Source organism: Protopterus annectens, chromosome 4.part0 (genome assembly GCF_019279795.1).
Source record: "Protopterus annectens isolate FY-2018-M chromosome 4.part0, PAN1.0, whole genome shotgun sequence".
NCBI classification, from domain to species: domain Eukaryota; kingdom Metazoa; phylum Chordata; order Ceratodontiformes; family Protopteridae; genus Protopterus; species Protopterus annectens.
Window position 1 is genome coordinate 818519721 of NC_056733.1, and position 27032 is coordinate 818546752.

The 27032-nt window shown below is 44.0% G+C and overlaps 1 protein-coding gene across 5 annotated transcripts in view; it reads left to right on the forward strand.

Moving 5' to 3' along the window:
• LOC122799595 (splicing factor SWAP) overlaps nucleotides 1-27032 on the forward strand; it is a 1354031-nt gene that overhangs the window by 1018065 nt on the left and 308934 nt on the right. For all 5 annotated transcript variants that reach the window (XM_044068762.1, XM_044068763.1, XM_044068764.1 and 2 more), the window contains exon 17: nucleotides 19683-19856. In XM_044068762.1, coding sequence (XP_043924697.1) covers nucleotides 19683-19856 — 174 coding nt within the window. The remainder of the gene's footprint in view (nucleotides 1-19682; nucleotides 19857-27032) is intronic.

Below are 27032 nucleotides of genomic sequence, written 5' to 3' on the forward strand. Positions count from 1 at the left end.
AAGACTTTGATAATCAGGCCGACTGAGGGCTACTGCAAGCAGATAACCCTAATGTGATGACTGCAACAGTGAATACACTCAAACATCTACATTTATGGTAAGTGTACACAACTGTACTTTGTGTGGGATGTCCCACGTAGGGCCATAAACCAGGGGACTTAAATGTGACATCTGCATGCACAGACCTCAGACCTTTTCAGCTGCAGACTACCGTCACATCGTGTGCTTCGCTCCTTAACCGCAAGACATCTAAAAGCCAAGTATCTTGTTGGGGGGTTTTCTTCTTTGACTTCTAGCTAAAGCTTGGTTTGCTGTAGTAACCTTTAGCCAATGTCAGCTAAAAAGGATAAATGCCAATGCGGGTGCCAGATACCATGTAAGGATATACACGACCACTGCATTTTTTGCCTAGACCGAGAGCATGACCATACTGATTGCTCGATCTGCCACTCCTTCGTTCCTAAGACCCTACGCAGCTGTCTGGCTGCTCTCAATCTATTTTTAGAAAATCAGCAACTTAAAAAATTTGCGCTAAGGCTAGATCCTACTTCGGAAGTTCCCACTAAACCTCCGCGGAAGAAGGCCAAGATTCTGAGGCCCACTTCCACTGCCTCTCTGCTTTCGGACTTTAACTTTTGTGTGAATTGCTCAGTGCTGGCTTGGCTTACTCTTCCATGAAAGCTCATATGTCAGCCATATCTGCCTGCCTGCATCTGTCTCCTCCCTTAGCAGATTTGAGGCTAAACAATTTCTTAGTCATCGTACACATAAGCCCTCTCAGGAAACCTGTTCCGCCTCCCTGGGACCTTAACTTTGTTTTAGAAAAGCTTACTCTCCCATCCTTTGAGCCAGCTTCCTCAGCTTCTATCCAGTACTGCTTCTGAAAAACTGTTACTCTTAGCCTTAACTTCGGCCAGACTAGTGTCAACTAGAGGTCCTTATGGTATCTCCACCCTTTCTAGTCTTCCACAAAGACAGGGTCTCCCTGCACACAAACCCCTCATTTATGCCTAAGGTAGTCCGTTACCTATCTGTAAATCGGTTCATACACTTATCTTCCTTTCCCCTTCCCACAGAACCCTAGTAAGAGGGTGCTCCATACTGTAGATGTACACAGGCAACCTAGATTTTATTTAGGCAAAACCAAAGCTGTTAGAAAGTCTGATCAGCTTTTTGTTTCTTACCACCCCAGGGCCCTAGGGCAGAGTGTGTCCAAACAGACCATTTCCTTCTGCTACACTCGTGGTAAGACTCTCCCTTCCCCTGTTAGGGCTCACTTTACCAGGGCTGTTGCCTCATCTGGAGCCTTTTTCAAGGGATTGAATACTACTTCAGTTATTGAAGCGGCCACATGGACCTCCGTCCATATCTTCACCAAACACTACAAGTTAGATGTAATTTCTAAATCTAGAGTAGGGTTTGCCAGAGCCATACTGCAGGGCTTCCTGTAAAGCTCCTTGGCTTACACCTTCCTTCCTTATTTCATGAGCTTTGGTATTCTCCCTCATGTTATGCATACTGCAACAGATGAGTAGAAGGATATAGAATAGTTATGTAAAATCTTTCTATAAAGATAGTTGTCCTTCTGTTCTCTGTTGTAGTATTCCTGTCCCTCCCTCCATTCCCCTGGCCTTGCTTCTTTTTGGATGATTCTTGCCCTAATTCCTTAGGCTGGCATTCCTCCTGAGGCAGTCAGTTCTGAGGATGGTGCGCTTGTACGTCACTTTTATGGCAGATATCCAGTCACAGCCTACATGTGACATACCACACATCCTGCAGTAGTAAAGTCTTTTGCATGCTGGCCGACGTCTGGTCGCCTACAGTGAGAACTCCATGTTATGAATACTGCAACAGAGAAGAGAAAAACATGCATCATTATGGTAAGATTTTACACAACTGTTCTTTCCTTACAAAGTTCAGTGAAGTACATGCTTCCCTTTTGATTCCCTACTCACAAACATGTTATTGGGGTTGCCTGGTTTGTGCCCCCTGATGTCTGGCATTTTTACTGTAAGGTTCCAGTATTAGACTTCTGAAGTTGTAATCTTGTGCGAAGAGCTACAGTTGTATGTTAAACCTATGCCCTAACTGAACACCAATGCCTGCTGTTAGGAAATTTACATTTATTCTTCCAATGCTGTTGTGGCCCAACCCCTGTATTAGTGGTCATCGACCTACTCTTAGGTGTGAGTGGATGTCTTCGCAATCCTTTTCAACAGGCACTCCCAGAAATCAGAAGCACAAGGTTAGACATCCACCCCAGAGTCCCCTACACCAGTGGCGCTAAAGATGATTGATTGGCTTAGATTTGCTAAGGATTGTTTCAAAGCCTTTCAACTAGTATGGTCTGGAATTTCTAAAAGGAAGAGATTTTCCCCGTTTGTTTTTCAGTCTGTTGTTCTGGAAATAGGATTTAGACTGATGTCCTTCAAGGATGCATCTGCTGTCATACATTTATGGTAGGTACAAAACTGTACTTTCCTTAGTTACCTATGTCAGGTAACTGTGAATTGGAAGAAAACTTTTCTTCTGGCTCAACTGCTGAGGAGTTGTCATTTTCTGACGCTTGTCAGCAGGATGAAAGACCTTTCATTGGAACAAAAAGAAATTTGAGTCCACACAGAGATATTATGAGTTATAACAGGTGGATGCCCTTCAGTCTGCAGCTATAGAAAATGCCTTTCAGCCAGTTCTTCACCAGACAGTCCGCGACCAGCCCCAGAGAAGCCTTAACAGATTTGTAATTCACAAACACCAGCAGAGGTGTGTAGCAGACAGAAGTCAACACCAAAACACAACAGATCTGTTAAGTTAAATGGGAAAAAAAAAAGGTAAATCAGTACAATAAAATAAAAAAATAAAAAAAAAACATTTGGTGAGCACTTTTGTCCACTGATGTTTCTTGAGACTTTATCAGAACAGTTATATAAGCTGATAGATTATATAAAATGCCACAAACTCAAATTCCTGTTAGGAATTTAAGAGCAGAGCCTTCTGTGGTCTTTATCAAAACCTTTCTCTAAATACCTTTTGATAGCGATTCCTATTCCATCAGATAAGGATGTCAGAGGTTTTGATTGGTGTGGAAAGAAGGTATGTGCTTCCACTGTAGCATTTAGAACAGTATGCTGTCAAGCTAATATGTCTGATTTTTTTGCTGGCTTCATTAGACAGAAATGGAACCCTTGTTAGCTGACCTCCCTCAGACAGACGCTAAGACTTCCTTTTTTCAAATGTGTCACAAGTAGCCAAGCATTTACAAAAACGTTTTTAATACATAGGTGATGCACTGTTCATTTAATTTGCCACTAGCTCAGTAATGAGAAGGTCTGCTTGCCTGCACCCCCAAAAGATGTCCAGAAGATGTAAAGTTTGAACTGCTGAATAGCTCCTTGGGTAAGGAAAGCTGTCTTTGGTTTTTCCTCTGTGGGGTAATTAAAAGATTTGATGAGAGAAAAGCTAATGCAGGGGATTTATCAAATATTTCAAGCCTTAATGCATAAATATAATAGGAGCTTTCTAGCTATCTCATGTTCCTTTGATTGGAAGTAATCAATGGCATGCAGTCCAAACAAAAACAGCAAGGTGGCCATTTAGTTAACAGTGGCAGGGAAGTGAAAACAAAAAAAGAGGAGGCACCCTCCCAAGGTCAAGGACAAAGTATAGGTATGTTACCTTTGGATTCCAGGCCCTCTTCTGGTCATCACAGACAACACTACAGTCATATGATATATAAACAGTCTGGCAAGAACCTACTCCTCTTGCAAGCTAGCAGTGATAGTCTGGGAACAGGTGACTGGGATAAATCTTTCCCTTCAAGCTTACCTGCACAACCATCAGAGCAGAATGTATTGTGGGAGAAGCTGAGCAGGACAGTAACCGACCCCTTTGAATGGAGGTTACATCCCAGGGTATTCAAGAACTGATCCATCTATGGAGAACCCCTGAAATAAATCTGCTCACCTCCAGTTAAAACAGACAGCTGAAGAAGCTTTGTTCCAGGACTCCTTGCATAAAAGCCTGCAAAGACAGTTGCCTTTTCATTCTCATGGGCAAAAATGTTCATGTATGCCTTTTCTCTGATAACCAGTGTTCTAAAGATTCAGAGACACTCTCCAAATATAATTCTGGTAACCCCCTTTTGACTCTGACCATGGTAAAAATGGCCACTGGCAATTATCACACGCTTCCTCACAGAATGGAATTACACAAGACTGGACTCTCTTGATTCACCCCAACGTTCATCTTAGAATTTTAGAATAGAATTTTAATACTTTTGGCACATTTTCTTTGAGGATCTGCAGCAGGTATTAAGAGACTAAGAAATTTGCTACTAGGAAATCATACATGGCTGAGTGAAAAAGATTTTCTAGCTGCTGCCACAACAAAAAAAAATCATTTTAAGGCTCAGATTCTTTTGTTTCTTCAATACCTGTATAAGCTATCATCCTGTGGTCTTCTGCCATCAAGATTCGTATTTCGACCATAGCTGCTTGTCTGCCTGTGGAATCCCCCATTTGTTCTTTATCACAAGTCACATTTTCTTAAAGATGTACTATGTATCTGGGAAATCTCAATTTTGTTTGAGAAATTTACATTTGAACCAGCTCACAAGGCTGATTTGAAGTAATTATCTTGAAAAACTGTTACTTATTGCTATTACTTCTGTTAGAAGAGTATCCTTTTCATAAGGTAGGGTGACTTTAAGAACCAATCCTTTATTCCCAAGGTGGTTACAGAGTTTAGAGTCAGGCTATTCATCCCCCTGTTTTCTTTCTAGGAAAAAAGTTATAGAATTCTGCATACTTTGGATATCCACAGACAATCTGTGTACCATATTGATAAGAACCAAAGACCTTGAGGATGTGTAATTAATTGTCTTGTGAAGGCTGGAAAAAGGGGCAGCAGGTGTGAAAACGGTTTCCAAATGGCAGTCTCATGCAATTCAGTTTTGTTCTCATCATAACAAGACATTCAAGGGAAAGTCAGAACGCATAGGGCTGTGGCTTCTCCTGTGGCTGTTTGGAAAGTGGTGGACTCTGGAAGTATTCGAGAGACAGCAGTTTAGTCATTTTTACACACTTTTACTAAGCATTATAAAATTAACTTCTCCAAATCATTATATGTTATTAGGATTGTTCTCTAGATGCTCTTGGACTCTGGCTCTTCTTCCTGACTGTCTAAGTTTTAGTAATTTCACATATAGCTTAGGCAGCTGCAGTAGCGATCTATTGATAGTTTTGTAAGTAAACTTACCATAACATTGGATGTTCAAGTAGATCACTGTTTAAGTAGTGAAACCTTCCCTTCTCCCTCCACCCCAAATGTTTTTTTATTTATTATTTTATTTTACATTTGTTTACTGGGAAAGTCTGACTGGACATGTGTTCTTTTTCAGCGGAGGCCCGGGGAGAAAAGCTCCACATTGAAACATACAGAAGTACAATATAGGAGTAGAATATATAGGGCACAGAAGTTAAAATACTATCTAGATACATTTGAACAGGCAGTTATACATAGACTAGTTAAAGAATATTGTACTTTAGCGAATGCACAGTAATTCTTAACCTGATTGATAGAATCAGAAGATTAACAATAAGTAGAGAGACATTGCATCATTAAACCTTTCTGTATAAGAAAGTAGAGACCAGTATGACAATTGGACACATTTTGAACACAGTTTACTAAGAAATAATTGTCAAGGCTTAATATGCCATCGGCTCTACAATGTTATAGTACTATGGAGTGTTACTTTGCAGAGAAACATAGTCAACAGAATAGACCGATGGGATGGATTTGTCACTATGTGAAACAAAGTAGCAGCATAGGGAGAGGTTAGTCTGGTGTGTAGAGCAAGGACACCACCATTTATTGAATAAGTGGCTTTTTAGTATTGTTTTAAACTGGGCTATTTATGTAACCATTGTAATGTTTTCTGGTAGTGCATTCCACATTTTACCTATGTAATTTAAGAAGAGGAAATCTCCAGCTTGGTTGTTGGTTATATTGATTTTTGTGTGGTTTTGGACCTTAGGGTTCAGTTAGTGGCATATTGTTGAAGAAATACTTGTAGGGCAGGTGTTTTCTCAGATTCATAGAGTATTTTATAGGCCATGGTTAACTGGATATAGTGGAGGAGATCGGGGAGCTATAGCCAGTTGAGCTGCCTGAGTGCTGTACAATAGCGAGCTCTAGCTGGTAGGTTTGCAGCATATCTGGCAATTTTGTTATAACAAGATTCAAGTTTTGCTAGCTTAGATTTTTTTTTTTAGATTTGTGAGTATGGGAGCTGTGTACAGCAGTGTGGAGATTGTGAGATTTTTTGTTATGCCAGGGTGGGGCTTTCCTCATCCTCCTAGCATACCTTATTTCAGAAGGCTAGCCCCAGTTTTCCTGTGTCAGAAAAGCTTTAAGTTGTGTCACCCATACATCTGCCTTTATACCATCCCTCAAGCTCCTGTAATCATACAGACAATTTAAGAAGGTGTCGTAAAGCTTTGCAAGCTGCTAGGACCTATGATCTTTGGCAAGATGCATCACATATAACTCAGGCTACTGTAAAAGTGATCTATCCGAACATCTACTGTTACAGTAAGTTAACTTGCACAGCTGTACTACTTCAGTACATGGTTTGTACTTCATTGCATACTGACTTTGACACGCTTGTTTATTTTGATACGTTTAACTTGAATATATTTTGTAAGCTTTTAACACTGCATCCCCACATGGTTTTGGTTAAAATGTCTGTTAGTGTGTGTTAATATCAAGATGTTCTTCATGTTTCATTTTGCAGTCCTCACATTTGGGTTATCCCTGCCAGGGTAGTCCTCGGCCGGCCAAAATACCAGAGGCTTAGTATTTCTGCGTCGGTTACTGTCGCTTCAGGACTGACGTGAAGTCGTCTGTAGTGTAAAGTAAGGCAGCCGATGCCATTACATCAGTCTTTCTTGCTGTGGAGCCAGAAGCAGTTCGCAGAAGTGTCGGTCGGCCGCTACCTGAGTTTCGTCTTCCGAATTGAAGCTGAAGTTTTCTAAAGCTACGTACCCTGTTGGGGATCCTTTTTTCTTGCATTAACCCATGTCAGAAAAAGTTAACAATTGTCTCATCTGTGGAAAGCAAATACCACACCAAGACTTTCATTCTTACTGTGTCACTTCCTTAGGCCCAGACCATGACGTCTCCCGCTGTCATTTTTGCAGTTTGTTCAACGCCAGAACTATACATTGTCGGGCCCTTATTGTAGCTAGATATTTTCCCTTACAGTCCTCTAATTCCGATATGGCTTTGGTAAGCCATCTGACAGCAGATCTTCCAAAAAAGCATAAAGATAAAAACAGAGACAGACTGCACAGGTCCAAACCTACCGATGACGCTTCCGTTAAGCTAGTCATCGGTTCTCTGGTCCTCAGTGAGGCCCTTTCACAGCCCCTGATGCCTGCTTCTCTGGATTCGCAGGCCGCTACTGAGACCCTTTCGGAGTTCATTATGCCGCAAAACTCTTCTTCGACTAAGGATCCTGCGGATGTTCTTCGTGTTTCACTGTTGCAGTCATTACATTTGGGTAATCTGCTGGCAGGTTGCCCTCAGTCGGCCTGATTAACAATGTCTTGGGTCCTGCGTCAGTTTCTGCCCCTTCTTCCATGACGTCAGGTCATCAGGGGTGTAAAACATGCAGCCGACGTCATTACATCAGTCTTTCTTACCGTGCGGTGCCCGAAACAGAAGCAGTTCATAAGTGCCGGTCGGCAGACTCCTGAAATTTTCGTTTTCGAGTTTCAAAACTGAAGTCTTCAACTAAAATCTAAGTACCCCATTGGGGAAACTTTTTCTTGCTCCTTACCAATGTCAGTAAAAGTTAATAATTGTATTACTTGTGGGAAGCAAATACCTCATAAGGATTTTTATTTGTACTGCATTTTTTGCCTAGGCCCTGACCACAACGTGCCTTGCTGTCGGTTTTGTGATAAATTTAATCAACTCACTGTTAAACGTCGGTATATTTTTGCTTCTAAATATTTTGGCTCAAGATTTAATGATCCAGAAATGTCGTTGGTTAGCAACTACTGGAATACCTAAAAAATGCACAGAAAAAGACAGACCGTCGAGGTCCAAAACCGATGAAGCTTCTCCTAAGCCAGTCGCCGGTACTCAGTGAGGCGCTTTCGCTGCCCCTGATACCCGCTACTTTTGATTCACAGGCCTCTGCTGAGACCCATTCGGAGTCCGGTATGCCGCGAGATACTTTAAGTATTGAACCCGCAGATTTCTCTACCTTAGATGGGTCCGGAGTCGCTGAGCAGGCACCGGCTTCTGAGGGTGTTTTCAGGCCTAAAGATTTGTATATTAAACCAACGCCATCTTCCAAGTCAAGGCCAAAAACTACTTTTATGTCTAAAAAACTGACGAATGGACCACGTGTACAGGCCCCAGTGCCTAAAAAACAAATGATCAAAGTAGCTGAGGATTTAATTACCTTAATCAGGGGTACCCATCCCCCTCCTGCTAAGAGGCCTAGGCAAGGCACTGACAATGAATCTTCAGATCAAGTTTCTATTTCTTCTGTCTCCTCTTCTGATCAGGAATGATCTATACCCACTTATGAGGACTCTGATGCAGAAGACTCCATCCCTTTTGCTTCTCCTCCTGAGGATTTTTCTTTAGGAGAAACTTTGCATACCTTAAGGGAACACTTTCACTGGGAAAGTCAGGATTTCTCAGAATCTAAAAAGAGACTTTGGGATTTTCTTCTCCTTCCTCAGCCTTTGGCTATACCTCCTGTTCTAGACATTGTTGATGATGTTTTATCAGAATCCAGTATGACTCCTGATTCCCTGCCTCCGGCTCCTAGTAAGCCAGACAGATACTACAGGGTTCCTGACTCCCACAGATTCCATTTTAAAAACCCTTCTGTTGACCCTGAAACCATTTCTCAAGGTCCCGAGGGTGTTAAGGCCTCTTCTGCTAAAAATCCTACCCCTTCTGATAGAGATTGAAGGGTGCTGAATAGATGGGGGTAAGAAGGTTTACACGTCTGCAACCTTGGCAATCAGGGCTTTAAACTGTCAATTTCATATGCTTAAATATCAACAGCATGTCATGGGTTTGTTTAAACAGAAAATGATGTTGATTTCTGACTGTGTGGAAAATAAAGAGCTGCAGGACTTATTGCATTCAGCTGAACAAGTTGGAAAACATACTTTGCAATGTGGTTTTGATTCCTTGGAAGCCTCTTGCAGGGCTACTGTAACTGGATCTTTGATAAGAAGGCATGCTTGGCTCAAGGAGCAAAGTCTGCCTGACCATGTTAAGGCAAAATTGTTGGATGCACCTTTACAACAGGATAGATTATTTGTCATAAGGCTGAAGAAGTTTTGAAAAAGATGGAAGATAAAGCTAAATCTATGCGAACTGTGAAAGATTTTCTACAAGTGCAGCCACCCAGGTTTTGCAGGCACTGGCCTACTAAGAACTGGTCCTTTCCAGTACCCACTACAGCCACTCAGGTCAAACCCAGGCATTCCAAAGGCTCCAGGTTTTAGTCGCAAGGGACTTTTAGAACAAAGCAATGGGGTGCCTCCACCTCCAAATCTGGAAGCAGCAAGGCACCTTCATATGGTAAACAGTCTCAATGACTTTCCACTGCAATCACCAAGCACTTATCTTTTAGCCACCTCTTTGGGGGGAAAACTGGCACTTCATGCACAAAACTGGCATCTGATTACCCAGGACAAATGGGTTTTAAATATAGTATCCCAGGGATACAGATTTCATTTCCACATGTTGCCAACGCCAAACAGATGGCCAGATCTGCCTCCAAATCAGTGGGCAGAGGCCCAGAAACAAGTTGTCTCTCATGAATATGGGGGCTCTTCAACCAGTACCAGAAAAGGGGCAATGTTTTTATTTAAGGCTTTTCCTGGTACCCAAAAAAGACAAAACATGGCGTCCAATTCTGGACTTATCCGCACTAAATACATTTCTGGACATTCCAAAATTCAAGATGCTGACTCTTCAACAGTTACTGCCTATGCTAGGCAAAGATGCCTGGATGGTAACTCTAGACTTGAGGCATACCTGCATATCCCAAACAGGGAATCTTGCAGAAGATATCTCCGCTTCAAAGCAGGCTATTTGCATTGCCAGTCCTCTGCACTGCCCTTTGGCTTATCTACTGTGCCCAGGGTCTTCACAAAGTGCCTGGCACCAGTAATTGCTTTTTGCAGGCAAAGAAATATTCAAATTTATCCATACCTGGATGATTGTCTAATTCAGGCAGAAAACAAGGATGCTCTTCTAAAACATCTGGTGTTTGTAAAAAGGCTTCTAACTTGTCTAGGGTATACCATAAACGAAAAGAAATCACAACGGATACCCTCTCAAATAATTACATTCCTGGGTGCAAGCTTGAATGCAACTGCCCAGATGACTTACCTTACGCCAGAAAAACAAATTCAATTGATGACTTACTGCAAACAGGTGGCCACAAAAACCCAGCTATCTGCAAGACAAATTCTGCAGGCCTTCGGGTTCATGGCATCCTGCATTCTTCTAATTCCGTATGCAAGACTGCATATGAGGAAACTTCAGTGGTACCTAAAAAGCTTTTGGAGTCAACATTGTCACAGTCTGGAATCAATGATTCCTTGCCTGCAACTAGAGTTCCTATGATGGGCAGAGGCCTACCACCAAAACAAGGGACGGTCATTCATTCCACCCCCTGCCACCCAAACCCTGACTACAGATGCATCAGACTATGCTTGGGGGGGGGGCACCTCTGGCAGGGAGATACATTCAGTCCAATGGAGCCCAAATCAAATGCACCTACATATCAATCATAAAGAGATGCTAGCTGTACAGAATACTCTGACAGCCTTCAAGGATTATCTTCATCCAGATAGATGGACAACACCACAGTCATGTGGTACATAAGCAGGGGGGTACACATTCCTACCCCCTTTGCAGACTAGCCATGGCATTCTGGAACACGGCCCTGACTTATCAAATACATCTACAGGCTCATTTCCTGCCAGGAAAGCAAAATACTCTGGCAGACAAACTAAGCAGAAATCTTATGGACCCACACGAATGGAAACTGGATCCACAAGTCTTCAGCATGTTGACACACAAATGGGGGAGCCCAGACATAGGTCTTTTTACCTCACCCCAAAACTATCAGTTGGACAAATTCTGCACAAGAATTCATCACAAAAAAGCTTGGAAAGTGGATGCTCTATCTTTTCAGCTGGAAAAAACTATCAGTCTATGCCTTTCCTCCTCTTCCTCTGCTCTCCAAGGTCTTACTAAAAGTCAGACAGGAAAAACCAAAAAGGATTCTGATTGCTCCAGACTGGCCTCACCAACACTGGTACCCACTCCTGCACAATATGTCGCACCTTCCTCCATGGTACCTGCCTCAGACACCTTACCCTACTGTCTCAGCAGAACTATCAAAATGTCCTTCAGGAATGCAACTGCAGTCATAACATATGGGTTGTCCTGCCTCAGGCAGCCCTCGGTCGGCCGAATTCCAAAGTCTGGGTCTGGCGTCGCCTCCTCTCCGACATCACAACGGCTGGAGTATAAAGGCATCGGCCGACGCCATCTTCTTCAGTCTTTCTTGCCACGCGGTGCCCGAAGCAGAAGCAGTTCGCAAGTGCTGGTCGGTCAGCTCCTGTGTTTTCAGTACCGAAGTCATCTAAAAGCTAAGTACCCCGTTGGGGAACATTTATTCTTGCCTCAGCCGATGTCGGAACAAATTGAGAAAGTTAATAATTGTTTGTCTTGTGGTAAACAAATACCTCATAAGGACTTCCATTCTCTCTGCCTTCCTTGCCTGGGCCCAGACAGCGCGTTCGCCTGTGCTTGCTTTAATAAGCGCACTCTCAGGCGCCGGGCAGAATTCGCCGAGGACTTTTTCGGTGAATCTTTTGCGTATATCATGCCGTCGGATCAACCGACAACCCAATCTGCTAAAACGCAGGACGGGACCGACATCCGCCCGGCCCACTACCGATGCTACTCCCAAACCCTCTGCTAGTGCTCCGGTCCCTTCGGAAGTGGTAACTCAACCGCTCCAGGCCGATGACACAGCGCTAAAACGACCTTCGGTCTCTGAGATATCTCCGGTGCCGGTTGTTTGTTTTCCTCCGGAAACCGAAGTTCTGGATCTACCCGACACCATTTCTGTGGACATGGTTACGCCTGCACGTGGGGCTGCTAGGCCTCCTGTATCTATGTCCATTAAGGCCTTTGCACGTGCTAAGGCCGCCAGTCATGCCAAGGCCCATCCTAAACCTACTGCCCAGGCCCCTTCTTTTGATAAGCAGATCATGTCTCTGGCTGCTGATCTTATTTCCCTTATCAGGGGGTCTCAGCCTCATCCGGACAGGGGTTCTCAGCCACCTGCAGAGAAAAGGCCTAGAACTGAGCAGGCAGACGACCTTTCCTCGGATGAAGCCTCTGGGGATTCTGAGCATTCTGATACCCAAGAAGAATCCTTCCAGGCCTACGAGGACTCTGATGCTGAGGAATCAATTCCCTCTGCCTCCCCTCCTGAGGATTTCTCTTTTGGTGAAGTCCTGCATTCCATGAGGGAACATTTTCAATGGCAGGGTCAGGAATTCTCTGACTCCAGGAAAAGGCTTCGTACCTTCCTCAAGCTTCCCCAGCACAGACCTTTGGCTATTCCACCTGTTATGGATGTTTTGGATGATGTTTTCTCTGACTCCAGTGCTAACCCTGATTCTCTTCCTCCGGCTCCTGTCAAGCCGGACAGATATTATAGGGTCCCTGACACTCACAAGCACCTTTTAAGGCCCACTCTGTGTATCTAAAAACTATTTCACAGGGCCCCAAGGGAGTGGCTACCTCCTCTGCCAAAAACCCACTACCAGCGGACAGAGAAGCTAGGTCCCTGGAGAGATGGGGTAAAAAAGTATATACCTCTACTACCCTAGCCATGAGGTCACTTAACTGCCTTTTTCACATGTTTCAGTACCAAGATTTTCTCCTGGATGATTTACAGAAAAAGTTAGCCTCTCCTGAGCCTATTGATAAAAAGGCATTGCAGGATCATATACATAACACTCAGCAGGTTAATAACCATTTTCTTCAGTCTGGTTATGATGCACTGGAAGCTTCATGTAGGGCAGCTATGACTGGGGCTGTGATACGTAGACATGCTTGGTTAAAGGATCAGTCTTTGCCTGACCATGTTAAAGTGAAGTTACTGGATGCACCTTTGGAAAAACAGCTTTTTGGTGCAAATGCACAAGATGTATTGAAATCCATAGAGGAAAAAGCAAAGTCAGTACAGACAGTCAAGGATTTCCTTCAGGTTCAGCCACCCAGGTTCAGTAGAAACTGGCCCTCCAAGAATTGGTCCTTCCCCAGCTCTGACAAGTTTCAAAGGGGAAAAAGCAGACGTGCCCGAGGTAGAGGGCAATACCGAGGATCTTACAGGGGCCGCCAATGGCAACCTCCAAATCAAAGAAGTGGCGCAGACAGTTCAGCTGCACCACAAGGATAATCACAATGACTTGACTTTCGCTCCGCCTACAAAGGATCAAAGAGAAGCACCTTTGGGCGGAAAATTATCCTTATTCTCAAAAAACTGGCATATTTTAACCAAGGACAACTGGATTCTGGATTTGATAGACAAAGGTTACAGATTCCACTTCCACACATTACCAATAAGACAAGGCATGCCAAACCTGCCACATCATCAAAGGGCAGAGGCACTCTCTCAAGTTTCCAAGCTGTTAAGTATAAAAGCAATAGAAAGGGTTCCTCCTCAGGAGCAAGGCCAGGGATTTTATTCAAGACTGTTCCTTGTTCCAAGAAAAGAAAACAAATGGAGACCCACACTGGACTTGTCATCTCTAAACACTTTTCTCATAGTGCCAAAGTTCAAAATGCTGACGCTGCAGCAACTCCTTCCCATGTTGGGCAAGGGGTCTTGGCTGGTCACTCTGGACCTCAAGGAGGCATACCTGCATGTCCCAATCAGACAAACCTGCAGAAGATACCTCAGATTTCTTGCAGGGACAGAGCATTATCAATTCTCAGCATTGCCATTTGGCTTATCTACAGCGCCCAGAGTGTTCACGAAATGCCTGGCATCAGTAGTGGCACACTGCAGATTACAGGGGATTCAGATATACCCCTACTTGGACGACTACCTCATACAAGCAGACAACAAACAAACCTTAAAAGAAAATTTGGACTATGTCATGCATCTACTGCAGGCCTTGGGATACACAGTCAACATACAGAAGTCAAAACTACTGCCATCCCAACAGATTATCTTCTTAGGAGCCAAGCTGGACACAGAAAACCAAATGGCCTACCTCACAGAGGAAAAACAGCAGCATTTACCAGAGTACTTCACAGGCCTAGCAAAACTCTCCCAGCTGACTGCAAGGAAAATCCTGCAGGCCCTGGGGTTCATGGCATCTTGCATCCTTCTGATTCCTTTGGCAAGACTTCATATGAGAAAGCTGCAATGGTATTTAAAAAACTTATGGTCTCAACACAGCCAAAGCCTAGAGGACATAATCCCACTTATTCCATGTCTGCAAAAAGAATTTTTATGGTGGGCTCAAGCCAGTCAGCTAAACAAGGGCATGTCTTTCAACAGACCTCAAGCAGGCCAAATGATTACAACAGACGCCTCAGACCATGGATGGGGGGGCGCACATGGAAGGCAGATGCATTCAAGGGCAATGGACGCCAAAGGAAAGACATCTGCACATAAACCAAAAGGAGATGTTGGCAGTGATGCATGCAATCGAGACTTTCGAAAAATCACTACAACAAGGACATTTGCTAATAAGGACAGACAACACCACTGTCATGTGGTACATAAACAAGCAGGGTGGCACTCATTCTTATCCCCTCTGCAGACTAACAAATCTACTCTGGGGAAAAATCCCTGAGCCTGAAGATACATTTACAATCCCAGTTTGTACCAGGCAAGGACAATGTACTGGCGGACAACTTGAGCAGAAATTTCATGGATCCACACGAATGGATGCTGCACCCTCACATTTTCTCTCAACTGACACAGACATGGGGAAGACCGGATGTAGATCTTTTTGCTTCCCACTTAAATCATCAGCTGGAAAAATTCTGCACAAGGACTCACCATCCTCTAGCCTGGAAAACGGATGCTCTCTCCTTCAGCTGGAATTCTCTAAAAATTTATGCATTCCCTCCGCTGCCCCTGCTGACCAAGGTGATACTGAAGATCAAAGCAGAACAACCAACAGGCATCTTGATAGCTCCAGACTGGCCAAGGCAACACTGGTACCCATTGCTATTGACCATAACTCGGACCAAACCATGGCCTCTGACCCTATGGCCCCTGCTCCTAACACAACACAATTACAGGACTGTACATCAAGACCTGAAAACATTACATCTGACAGCCTGGAGACTAGCATGACTTCTCCACCTAATTCTCTTTCAAAATCAGTTCAAGAAATCTTGCTGGAAGCACGCAGACCTTCCACCAGAAAAGCCTATTCAGCCAAGTGGAAGAGATTCAGCATCTGGAATGCCAACAGGGGTCAGGACACAGCATTACCAAGTGTACCTCAGATTTTAGAGTACTTGGCGGAACTGTTCCATACTGGACTCTCATACTCTTCAATAAAGATTCATGCCTCAGCAATCTCAGCAAAATATCACTGTGACACTCCAGTGTTTTCTCATCCTCTGCTAAGACAGTTTCTAAGAGGAATAAAGAATATCAAACCTCCCAGAAAACAGCCAGTACCTGCATGGGACCTCAATTATGTGTTGGAAAAATTAACTCTTCCTCCATTTGAGCCAGCAGCAACTTCAGAAATGCAATTTCTTTCATGGAAGACTGCCTTCTTATTGGCAGTCACATCTGCAAGAAGAGGTTCGGAGATACAGGCACTCATGGCAGTGCCTCCCTTCCTCATTTTTCATCAAGATAGAGTCTCACTAAGAACCAATCCTACATTTATGCCAAAGGTTATTTCCAGGGTGTCTCTAAATCAAGCTATTCACCTGCCTACATTCTTCCCCAATCCTCAAAATAAGGGGGAGAAACTACTGCATACTTTGGACATACACAGACAACTACGTTACTACTTGGACAGAACTAAGGCCACCAGAAAGTCTGACCAACTGTTTGTAGCCTATGCTGCTGGAGTGCAAGGAAAAGCAATCTCCAAACAAACAATTTCAAAATGGATTGGACATTGCATCAGATTCTGCTATTCATTCCATGGAAAAGGGTGTGCCAGCCAATATTAGGCCACATTCCACCAGAGCTATAGCCACTTCCACAGCTTTTCTAAGAGGAGTGGCAACAAAGGACATTTTAGAGGCTGCTACATGGAGCTCCGTGCATACATTTACCAAGCACTACAACCTGCCTTTATACTCCAGATCCCGAGCAGGCTTTGCTTTGGCAGTCCTGCAGGGGATTTTAGCTACACCATCCTTATCATAGTTCCAACCACCCCCAGCTTGGCTATGGTATTCAACCCATATGTTATGACTGCAGTTGCATTCTTGAAGGACATAGTACAGTTTTGTACCTACCATAAATGTAGATGTTCGATAGATATGCAACTGCAGTCGGATTTTCCCACCCTCCTACCCCTCTGTATCCTTCTATTTGAGTTCCTACCCCTTTTCCCATTAGCTGGGGGTATTTCCTATGGTGTATCTGTTTATTACTGTTGTGCATGTTTGGGATTATTTTTATCCTTTTACCAAATTTAGCCTTCCTAGGAGGGCACCTGGCATCTGGGGCAAGAAACACTGAAGAAGATGACGTCGGCCGATGCCTTTATACTCCAGCCTTTGTGACGTCGGAGAGGAGGCGACACCGGCCGACGCCGGACCCAGACTTTGGAATTCGGCCGACCGAGGGCTGCCTGAGGCAGGACAACCCATATGTTATGACTGCAGTTGCATATCTATCGGACATCTACATTTATGGTAGGTACAAAACTGTATTTTCTGCCCACTCAGCTCCAAACTTTGAATCTTGCAGTAGGGCTAATCGACTAATTTCACCAATTACATCTCGTAGCAAACCTGTGATGGATGTCATTTTAGAGGCTAGAAGGCCTAGTACTAGAAAACCTTATGCTGAGAAATGGAAAAGATTGTGTGCCTGGAACCAAGCACAAGGAATAAGCACAGCAATGCCCAATATTCCTCAAATTCTGCAATACTTAACTGAGATGTTTCACAAGGGCCTGTCCTTTTCTTCCATAAAAATCCATGCCTCTGCCATTTCAGCTCATTACAACACAGAGCCTCCCTTCTTTTCTCATCCTCTGCTAAAACAGTACCTCAGAAGGGCCAAAAATCTAAGACTTCCCAGGAGAGCACCATCTCCTGCATGGGACCTCAATTATGTTTTGAAAAACTCACTTTACCTCCTTTTGAGCCAGCTACTACTGCGGACCTAAAATTTATCTCTTGGAAAATGGCTTTTATTTTAGCAGTCACTTCAGTTAGAAGGATTTCAGAATTACAGGCTCTTATGGCAGTGGAGCCTTTCATTATTTTTTACCCGGACAGGGTGGCTCTCAGGACCAATCCATCCTTTATGCCTAAAGTGGTATGTAGTGTGGCCCTTAATCAGACCATTCATCCTGCCAGGTTCTCTTAACTCTCTGGCAGACCACTGACGTAGAAATCTTTTGGACCCACACGAATAGCAGCTAGACTAAAGAACCTTCACCCTAATAACTCAGAAATGGGGCACCCTGAAGGTCGACCTCTTTGCCTCCCACACCAACCATCAGCTCAGCAAGGTCTGCACCAGGCAGCATCACTGCATGGCTTGGAAAGTGGATGCCCTGTCCTTCCCCGGGTCAATCTATCGGTCTGTGCCTTTCCTCCACTACTTCTCATCCCCAGGGTACTGCTCAAAATAAAGGAGGAAAAATCGAGGACAAATCTTATTGCTCCAGACTGTCCTCACCAGCACTGGTTTCCACTGCTGCATAGCCTGTCACTACTGCCACCATGGCATCTCACTTAGACCCCAACCCTCCTGACCCAGAGGGAAGGAGAATTCATGCATCCCCAATTGCAGACCCTCAATTTGGCAGCTTGGCTTATTCCCTAACCACCGATCAATATGCCACCCTCTGTGAACAGGTTCTAGATGTTATACATGAGGCCAGACACCCTAGCACTAGAAGGTCTTTTGCTGACAAATGGAAAAGGTTCTGCACCTGGATACAGGTTAAGGGAGCCGATGCTGCACAGCCCTCCCTCCCTCCCGCCCTCTGTCTCATCCTGGATTACTTTTAGCTGATCTGCTACACAGTGGTCTGTCTCTTTCCTCTATTACAATTCATGCCCCTGCTATCTTTGCTCATTTCCCCACTGAGCAGCCCCTTTTCTCACATCCTCTGATCAAACAATTCCTAAGAGGGGCTAGCAACTTGACGCCATCCAGAAGAGTACCAACCCGAGCTTGGGACCTTAACTTTGTGTTGGAAAAGCTCACCCTGCCCGCCTTCAAACCAGCATCTTCATCCGAGCTAAAATTTCTCTCCTGGAAGACAGCTTTCCTTCTGGCCGTCACTTCAGCCAGAAGGGTCTCCAAGCTACAAGCACTCATGGCTGTGGAACCCTTCTCATCTTCCATGCTGACATGGTTTCCCTCAGAACCAACACATCCTTCATGTCCAAAGTGGTGTTCAGTGTGGCTCTCGACCAATCCATTAATTTGCCCACCTTTTTCCCTAACCCACAGAACAAGGGTGAAGGATCCTGCACTCTAGATGTGCACGACAGCTCGGATTAGACAGGACTAAATCCTTCAGAAAGTCTGATCAATTGCTGGTTAGCTTTGCTGCAGGGGCATATAGGGCAAAGCCATCTCCAAACAAACAATTTCCCAATGTATAGCACACTGCATCCATTTCTGCTACTAGCAACACGGAAAGCCTCCCCCCAAGGGGGTCAGGACTCGCTCCTCCAGAGCAACCTCCACCTCTGCAGCTTTCCTCAGAGGAGTCCCCACCAGGGACAATCCTGGAGGTTGCCACCTGGACATCTGTTCACACTTTTACCAAACATTACCACCTCCCTATCTTCTCCAAATCCTGGGCAGGGTTTGCCTCTGCAGTCTTTCAGGGTATCCTAGCCAGCCCCTAGTCTTTTTGACTGCCTCCATCCTTTTTCTCAGCTTTGGGAATCAACCCAAATGTGATGACTGCAACAGTGAAACACGAACATAGTACAGTTGTGTACACTTACCATAAATGTAGATGAGTGTATTCACCGTTGCAGTCCTGGTTTCCCTCCCTCCATCCCCCTCTTCTTTCTTCTCTATCCTTACATAGGACATTTTGGTATTTACTTTCTACTGGTGGGGTTCTTGCACCAGAACCTGGCTCCCACTTTGGGGGCTCCTTGCAGGTTAGGGCAAAAAAACTGATGTAATGGCGTTGGCTGCCTACTGTTGACCTGACGTCAGTCCTGAAGTGACAGCAACTGATGCAGAAATACTAAGTCTCTGGTATCCAGGCCAGCTGAGGGCTACCCTGGCAGGGATAACCCAAACGTGATGACTGCAACAGTGAATGCACTCTGACATCTACATTTATGGTAAGTGTACACAACTGTACTTTCCTTCTTTATTGTGTAATAAAAGTGCCCTTCTTTCCACCCAGATCTCCAGGTGAAAAAAAGAAAAAGAAGCGCACAGGATCACACAGCAGATCAAAGCCCAAGTCGCGGTCACAAACTCGCTCCCCTTCACCACAGCAGTATTCAAATAAGAATTCTGGGCACTCAGCAAGTATATCTCCTGTGGAGAGCAGGGAATCAAGCCAAGATCGCTCCAGGTATTTACAAAAATAGATTATATTATTTCATTGTAATCCCCCCCCCCTTTTTTTTCTCTTGGTGATCCTCCAGATGTTGCTGCTCAGGTGTCTGCATTTTGACTGGACTTAACTTTCCTGCAGCCTCTGAAGTCTAGGAAGGTAAGAAAATCAGACTGATGTTCAGTAGTTGCCTGTATCACATATGCCAGGCACACAGGGGCTTTCATGATCTTAGCCATGATGTTTTCTTTACTTTTTTAACCTCAGATGTTCTTGCTTGTTGATTTGTACCATTCTACAGAGAGACTGGCACTGCAGCCTTGTCCATAGCTTAATCATGCTAAGCACACAGTGTAACAAGATAGCTTCCCCATGTTGAGAGATATTGTTACTGGGCCCTGCAGGCATAATCTTTATTATGTTATCTTGGGAAAGCTGAGTACACAAAATAGATTATGTATGATGTCCTCCTGAAACAACACTAACACAGCACAGTTGCAGAGCATGTCAGAGTTTTATGTCCTTCCAGGTTCATCAGTATAACTGCTGTTTGTGATTTTATTTCCAAGAGATCCATGCTGTTTACTGCAGTGCTGTAATTATTTCAGCAGCAGAAAAAAATGACAGAGCACAGTTTAAGAATAGAATGAATATGAAACTTTAAAAGTGTTCATACTCTGAATGAGTAATATTTTGAGTTATGAAACCCTTACTCAGAGCATAGTTAAGCAAATCATTTCAATTTTACTCCTTCATTTACAGCACGTGGAACAGATCCCATATCATTGGTTAGCTGTTACGCAGGAAGCCCTGACACTATTTTTATTCCCCAATTTAATTTCTACTGATCTTTAGTCTGCCATTTGGACATTGAGGCACCTTTTCAACTAAAGTGTATTTCCACCTCATCTTGATTAATCTAGTGTACTGTAACTCCTATGAATGTTCAGTTTTTTTTTCTGTAGACTGCCTTCCTTCAACATATTGTGATGTTGCTTTAATTCATTTCCGAGTAGAAATTTCTGTCTGCCTCATATGAGACAGTGGAAGTATTTTCATCCCTTGTATCAGGGGCATTTTTCAGCCACAGCCTAGAGCAGTAAGGCAGGTAATGTTTTCAGGTCTCCCATTTGTAGTCTGCATCTGACTCATTTGTTCTGACATACTTTTATGTAGTTTCCTGAATTTTTTTAAATATCCATGCACTGCATCTTGTAATGTGTAACATTTAGTAAAGTTAACATTTTCTATAGATCTACCTTTACTAGAATTGGCAAGTTATCCGATTTAGTCATGTTTACACATTCTGTAGGGCCCACGTGTATGTTTCTATGTATATTTCAGTACTTGTGGTGTAAAGTAGGTTGCTCAATTCTTAAATAGACGGCCCTTTTATATACAATCAAACCTTTAAACTCCTGTTCTCTTGCCAATGCTGCCCTTCCCCATACACAAAAATCTGTGCCAGGCCACCATCTTCCTTAAGATCATTTAATGTGGGCACATCCTGTTATTCAGATTTCCACTTAACACAGCCCTTATGATAAAAGTAGTTTATAAAAACTGCTGAATAAAATCCAGTACGGAGTTTGAAACACAGCCAGTTTTTATTAAAATAAAAACAAATAGGTTAGCGCTTTCACAAGTAAAATCCCCGCTTCTTCAGACCTTAATACAGCATGTTGTATTAAGGGCAGTCTTTCACTCTAAGCCACATCTGATGAAGTGTGATGAAACTAAAACGGATTTTCAAACAGCGTTAATGGAGATGAAGTGCTTTTAGTGTGAATTTTTCTTTAATAAAACATTACATACTGGTTGCCTTCGTCCGTGGCTTTATTGGGTCGCTTTCAATGCACCTTTCGTGGTTTTATAAGTATAAAAGATACTATGTCGGAGTCATTGCTTGTTAGAACATTTGCTGGAATATGATTAAACACAGCCAGCTACTTGTCGCCCTTCTCATTCGAAGTGAACCTTGTTCAGTGGCACCATAGAAGGTGACCCTATCGTGGCCCTCACCAGGGTGAACTGCACTGACCAGTAAAGCTCCTGTTAAATAACTGCAGGCTTAACAGGAGTTGTGTGAAGCAGTGTCAATTAAAGCTAGCTTCTTTACCGCCTAGCAGGATATGGTTACAGACCCTTGTGATAATCCAGAGCAGTTCTAGATGTTTTTCAGTTAATGTTGCAGTCGTTACTTACAAGGAATCTCTGCCACTAGGTGAATTCAATATCCAGCCTGACTTCAGAGCTGAGGCCACTCCCCACCCCCCGCACCATGCTGATGTTGCTTTACCCTAGACATTTTCACATACCTGGTATACGGATGACATCTGCCTCTGTCATCTTTAGTTCATTCTTCCAGCATAAGTGTTCATTTCAAGAAAGTATGTCAGTCTGGCGTCGGTCCAGGCCTACAGCTTAAGACCATCAGGTTGTAAGTAACTCAGCAGATGTCCAGAACTGGACTTCAGTGCATAGAGGTGTAGGGTACGTTTACTATTACCAATTGTTAAGCTAAACTTGCAAGTTTGGCATCAGACGGTGCAGTCTCCTCCCAAAGGTTAAATGTATAATAAATATAGTCATTATATATTTAAATTATTTATTGTACGTTTCACTAAAGGATATTCCATTTTAACTTGACTGTGCACTACCTGCTATTTTCTGTTTGATTATTTTGTAGCACGTATTTTACAGTTTATTTTTTATCGAGTCAACTAAGTGCATAATGTAATTCAGGGAGTGAACATCACACCCTGCACACTACGAAGTTTCTTCTTGGTTTGTTTTGGACCCAGTATAGGTTACATATTGTTTTTTTTCCTGAGACTTCAAGGGCTACCACAGGTTTCTGTTTTTGAAGGTTAAATATATACCAACCTAGAAGAACTCCGGGGTAGACTACTTGGACATTGGCAGATTCACAACTTGATCTTCTTTTCTTCTTTTGGCTTTTCCCGGTTTGGGGTCGCCACAGTGGATCACCTGTCCGCTCATGGTTGGCAGTGGAGTTTTACAGTGTCGAGTTGCCAGCCCGGCGCCCAACCCTCCAAGAAGGCACACACATGCACACACTCGCACGTAGGGCCAATTTAGTGTGTCCAATCCACCTACAGCATGTCTTTGGGATGTGGGAGGAAACCCACCCGACCACAGGGAGGACATGCAGACTTGGCACAGAAGGCACCCCAGCCGAGGATCGAACCAGAGAACCTCTTGCTGTGAGGCGGCAACGTTAACCGCTGTACCACTGTGGCTGCCCTAGATTCACAACTTGATACTAGAACAAATACAGTAAATTCTCTGTTAACTGGAACTCAAGCAGCCAGAAAAAAAAACGTTTTAAAGTAGAGTTTTAAAAAGGAAGATAGGAATAAATTTCCTCTCTCCCCAACCTAAGAACAAGTCAAATCAAACAAATAGTGTAGGGTACAGTATTAGGCCTGTTTTTAATAACGCTCAGGCAACCAGAAACTACAGTTACCCGGCATCTACCAATCCCCATGAGTGTCGGTTAACGGAGTTTACTGTGTTGTTTCAGAGTTCCAAGCATTCTTGGGCAGTGAATGTTTTTTTCCCCCTAAACTGGACTAGTGCTTTTCTCTCTCATGCCCTTGCTTCCCAGAATAGTTCAAAAACTGAGTGATAAGAGGTCAGAAATTATTCTAATTGCCCCATTCTGACCCAGACATCACTAGTTTCTCCCACCCTTTTAGGATATTAAGTGAAACACTTCTGCTGCTTCAACATATGAGCATTCTGACTCATTGCAGAGGCCCCTAATACTTCCCCAAACTATCAATGCTCAGATTAGCTGCATGAAATATATGGTCTTACTATCCCCAAGCCTCCTTTTCATGTTAAAAAATCATTGAGTTAAGCTAGAAGGCTAAGCACTGCTTGGCTAAAGAGAAAAGATTCTGCCTCTGGATTCAAAGGTGGAGCCTTCACCCTAATCAAGTGGATATGCCTGTGATTCTCCAGTTTGTGTGTGAGCTGTTCTCTTCGGATTTAACCTTTGATGTAGTGAAACAATCCTTGAAGTGTGTGCTCCACTTGATGCACACAAAAAGGCCTAGGGACATCCGTTTTAACTGATACGATCACATTTTGAACCGGCTATTATGGCACTTGTGACATTTCTTACCTGGGAAATACTGCTCCTGATAACTGCCAACCCATAATAGGAAGGTTTTTGAACCAAAAGCTGTCAAGTGCAGTGAACATTTCTGACAGTTCTATAGAGACGGTGACCCTGTGTAGTAGCCCCTTCATAAAAATCATTACAGAGATTGCTGTGAGCCAAGTCATTTGTTCATTCATTCCCAAATTAAACGGGACAAATCCGACTTCCTCTGGATGTGCATAGACAATTAAGATGCTGCCTAGGTAGAACTTAGCCTCTCAGAAAATTGTCAACTGCAAAAAGCAAGCAAAGATTGCCAGTAATGAAACAAAGTAGCTTACACATAAAGCAAAGCATTGCAGAAGGTCAGACTTGATTTTACCCAAGGTAATGCTACTTGTAACAGCATGGTCCTCTGGTCATAACTTCTCTAGGCATTACAGGCTTGATATGATCTCTTAAGGCTAGGACTGTATTTGCTTCTGGTCTCCTAAGGGGCATCTTCCAGTTTTAATCCAGGCACTGAGCCAGCCACCCACCTTTATTGCAAAAACTTAGTTTTCCTTCTAGGTTGACTGCAACAGTAACCAACAAAAAACATATTATAGTTTTGTAATGAGTTCGCTGTAGTTACAGCTGTTATGATTGTGGTTACTGTAGCAGTCGTGTTTCCCTTCCACCTTCTCCTCTGCTGTAGTACAGTGAAGAGGGGCCAAGTTTTGTGCCCATATACCACTACCTCCTGTATCTTGCTTCCCCGGTCTCCTTGTTATTATTCTTTAAGTATGGTTTATATTTTTTGCCATAGGCTGGCCCACCGCCGTGGGTAAGCCAAAAATCAGCAGACCATGACATGAGCATGATTCATCTTAGCAGACCAAGATATATACAGGGCTCTGCTCTGCTTTGGACCAAGAAAGAACAAAAAGGTGCTGCAGGCAAACACTACCTGTATATCAGGTACGTGGAAATATCTAATGTGGGATTGTTTCCAGATTTTGGGCTCTGTAGTTGGCAGAGATGCATATATGTTATGGCTGCAGCATTGACCCCACTCCAGTATCTACAGTTAAGTCCAGTCGTATAGGCAACTTACCTTTTCAAGACAACTTTTGATGATGGTGAGAGGCAATACTTGCAGTTGTATCATATGGCACATGTTTCCCGCCCTGTTTCTATGGATGTTAGGCTACACACGCTTGGTTACACTGGAAATATTTAATCCCAAGACCTTGGTGTACATTGAAACCACTGTTTTTTCACTTTGCTTGTGAAACATACTCAGAAAGCTTAAACTGCCCTACATGGGTTCCATATGTAATGCATAATACTGGGTAAAACATTCTTGTGCATTTATGTCCTCCTAGTCACTGGTCTTGATCTTTGCCCACTTCTTTAGTAGTAATGTTACACTTCAGATCTGTTAGCCAGATTCTTATAGCCTCAGGGGGGGGGAGAGCACTGTTTGCTTGATGTCCTTCAAGGATGCATCTGCAGTCATCACATATGGGTTGTCCTGCCTCAGGCAGCCCTTCGGTCGGCCGGATTCCAAAGTCTGGGTCCGGCGCCGGCTGATGTTGCACTTTCCCCGACGTCAGAGCGCCTGGGGTATAAAAGCATCAGCCGACGCCATCTTCCTCGGTCTTTCTTGCCGCGTGGTGCCCGAAGCAGAAGCAGTTCGCAAGTGCCAGTCGGCCAGCTCCTGTAATTCAGCTACCGAAGACTTCAAAAAGCTAAGTACCCCGTTGGGGACTCTTTCTTGCCTCAGCCGATGTCAGATAAAGTTAAGAATTGTTTAACTTGTGGGAAACAAATACCTCATAAGGATTTCCACTCTTACTGCCTCCCCTGCCTAGGCCCAGACCACGACGTCTCGGCCTGTTCAGCCTGTGCTTCCTTCAACCGACGCACTCTTAGACGTCGGGCGGAGTTTGCAGAGGAATTTTTTTGGGGCTAGTTTTGCGTATAAGATGCCGTCGGAGACTCCGACTCCACATTTAATTAAGAAACGGAAGGACAAGGACCGACACATGCGGGCCGCGGTTTTGGCTGAAACCACGGCCAGGCCTACCGCGAGTGTCTCGGTCTCGGCTGAAACAGAGTCCTTGGTACTTCCGATTACCGTAACCGCTCAACCGACTACCTCAGCCCCGGAGGCCCTGGCTGAGTCGGTTATTGAATTTCCATCAGAAACTGGTGTCCTGGAACCTTCCGACACCATCCCTTTAGACAAATCTACACCAGCACGTGGTGCAGCCAGGCCGCCTGCATCCATGTCCATTAAGGCATTCTCCAGGGCTAAAGCTGCTAAACTCTCAAAAGCTTTGACTCCTAAGGTTATCCCTCAGGGACCCTCTTCTGGTTCACAGATTCTAAGCTTAGCAGAGGATCTTATCTCCTTAATTAGGGGCTCTCAACCTCATCCGGACAGAGGTTCTCAACCCCCTCCAGACAAAAGGCCCAGGGTTGAGCTCTCTGATTCCCATTCCTCAGATGAGGCCTCGGATGGCTCTATTCTCTCGGACCACCGGGAGGAGGCTTTTTCGGCCTACGAGTATTCTGATGCAGAAGAATCTATTCCCTCGGCCTCCCCTCCTGAAGAGTTTTCCTTTGGGGAGACACTACACACTATGAGAGAGCATTTCCAATGGCAGGGCCAGGAATTCTCTGATTCCAGGAAAAGATTAAGGACCTTTTTACATTTGCCTCAGCATAGGCCTTTAGCTATTCCTCCTGTTTTGAATGTCATTGAGGATGTGTATTCTGATTCTAGCACAACCCCTGATTCTCTCCCTCCGGCTCCTGCCAAACCCGATAGGTATTACAGGGTCCCGGACTCTCATCTTTACCTTTACAAGGCCCATTCTGCTGATCCAGAGACTATTTCCCAGGGCCCTAAAGGGGTTGCAGCTACCACTGCTAAAAATCCTCTCCCCTCTGAAAGGGAGTCCAGAGCTTTAGAGAGATGGGGTAAAAAAGTGTATACTTCTGCTACTCTTTCTATGAGGGCATTGAATTGTCAATTTCATATGATACAGTACCAAGAGTATTTGTTAGATGAA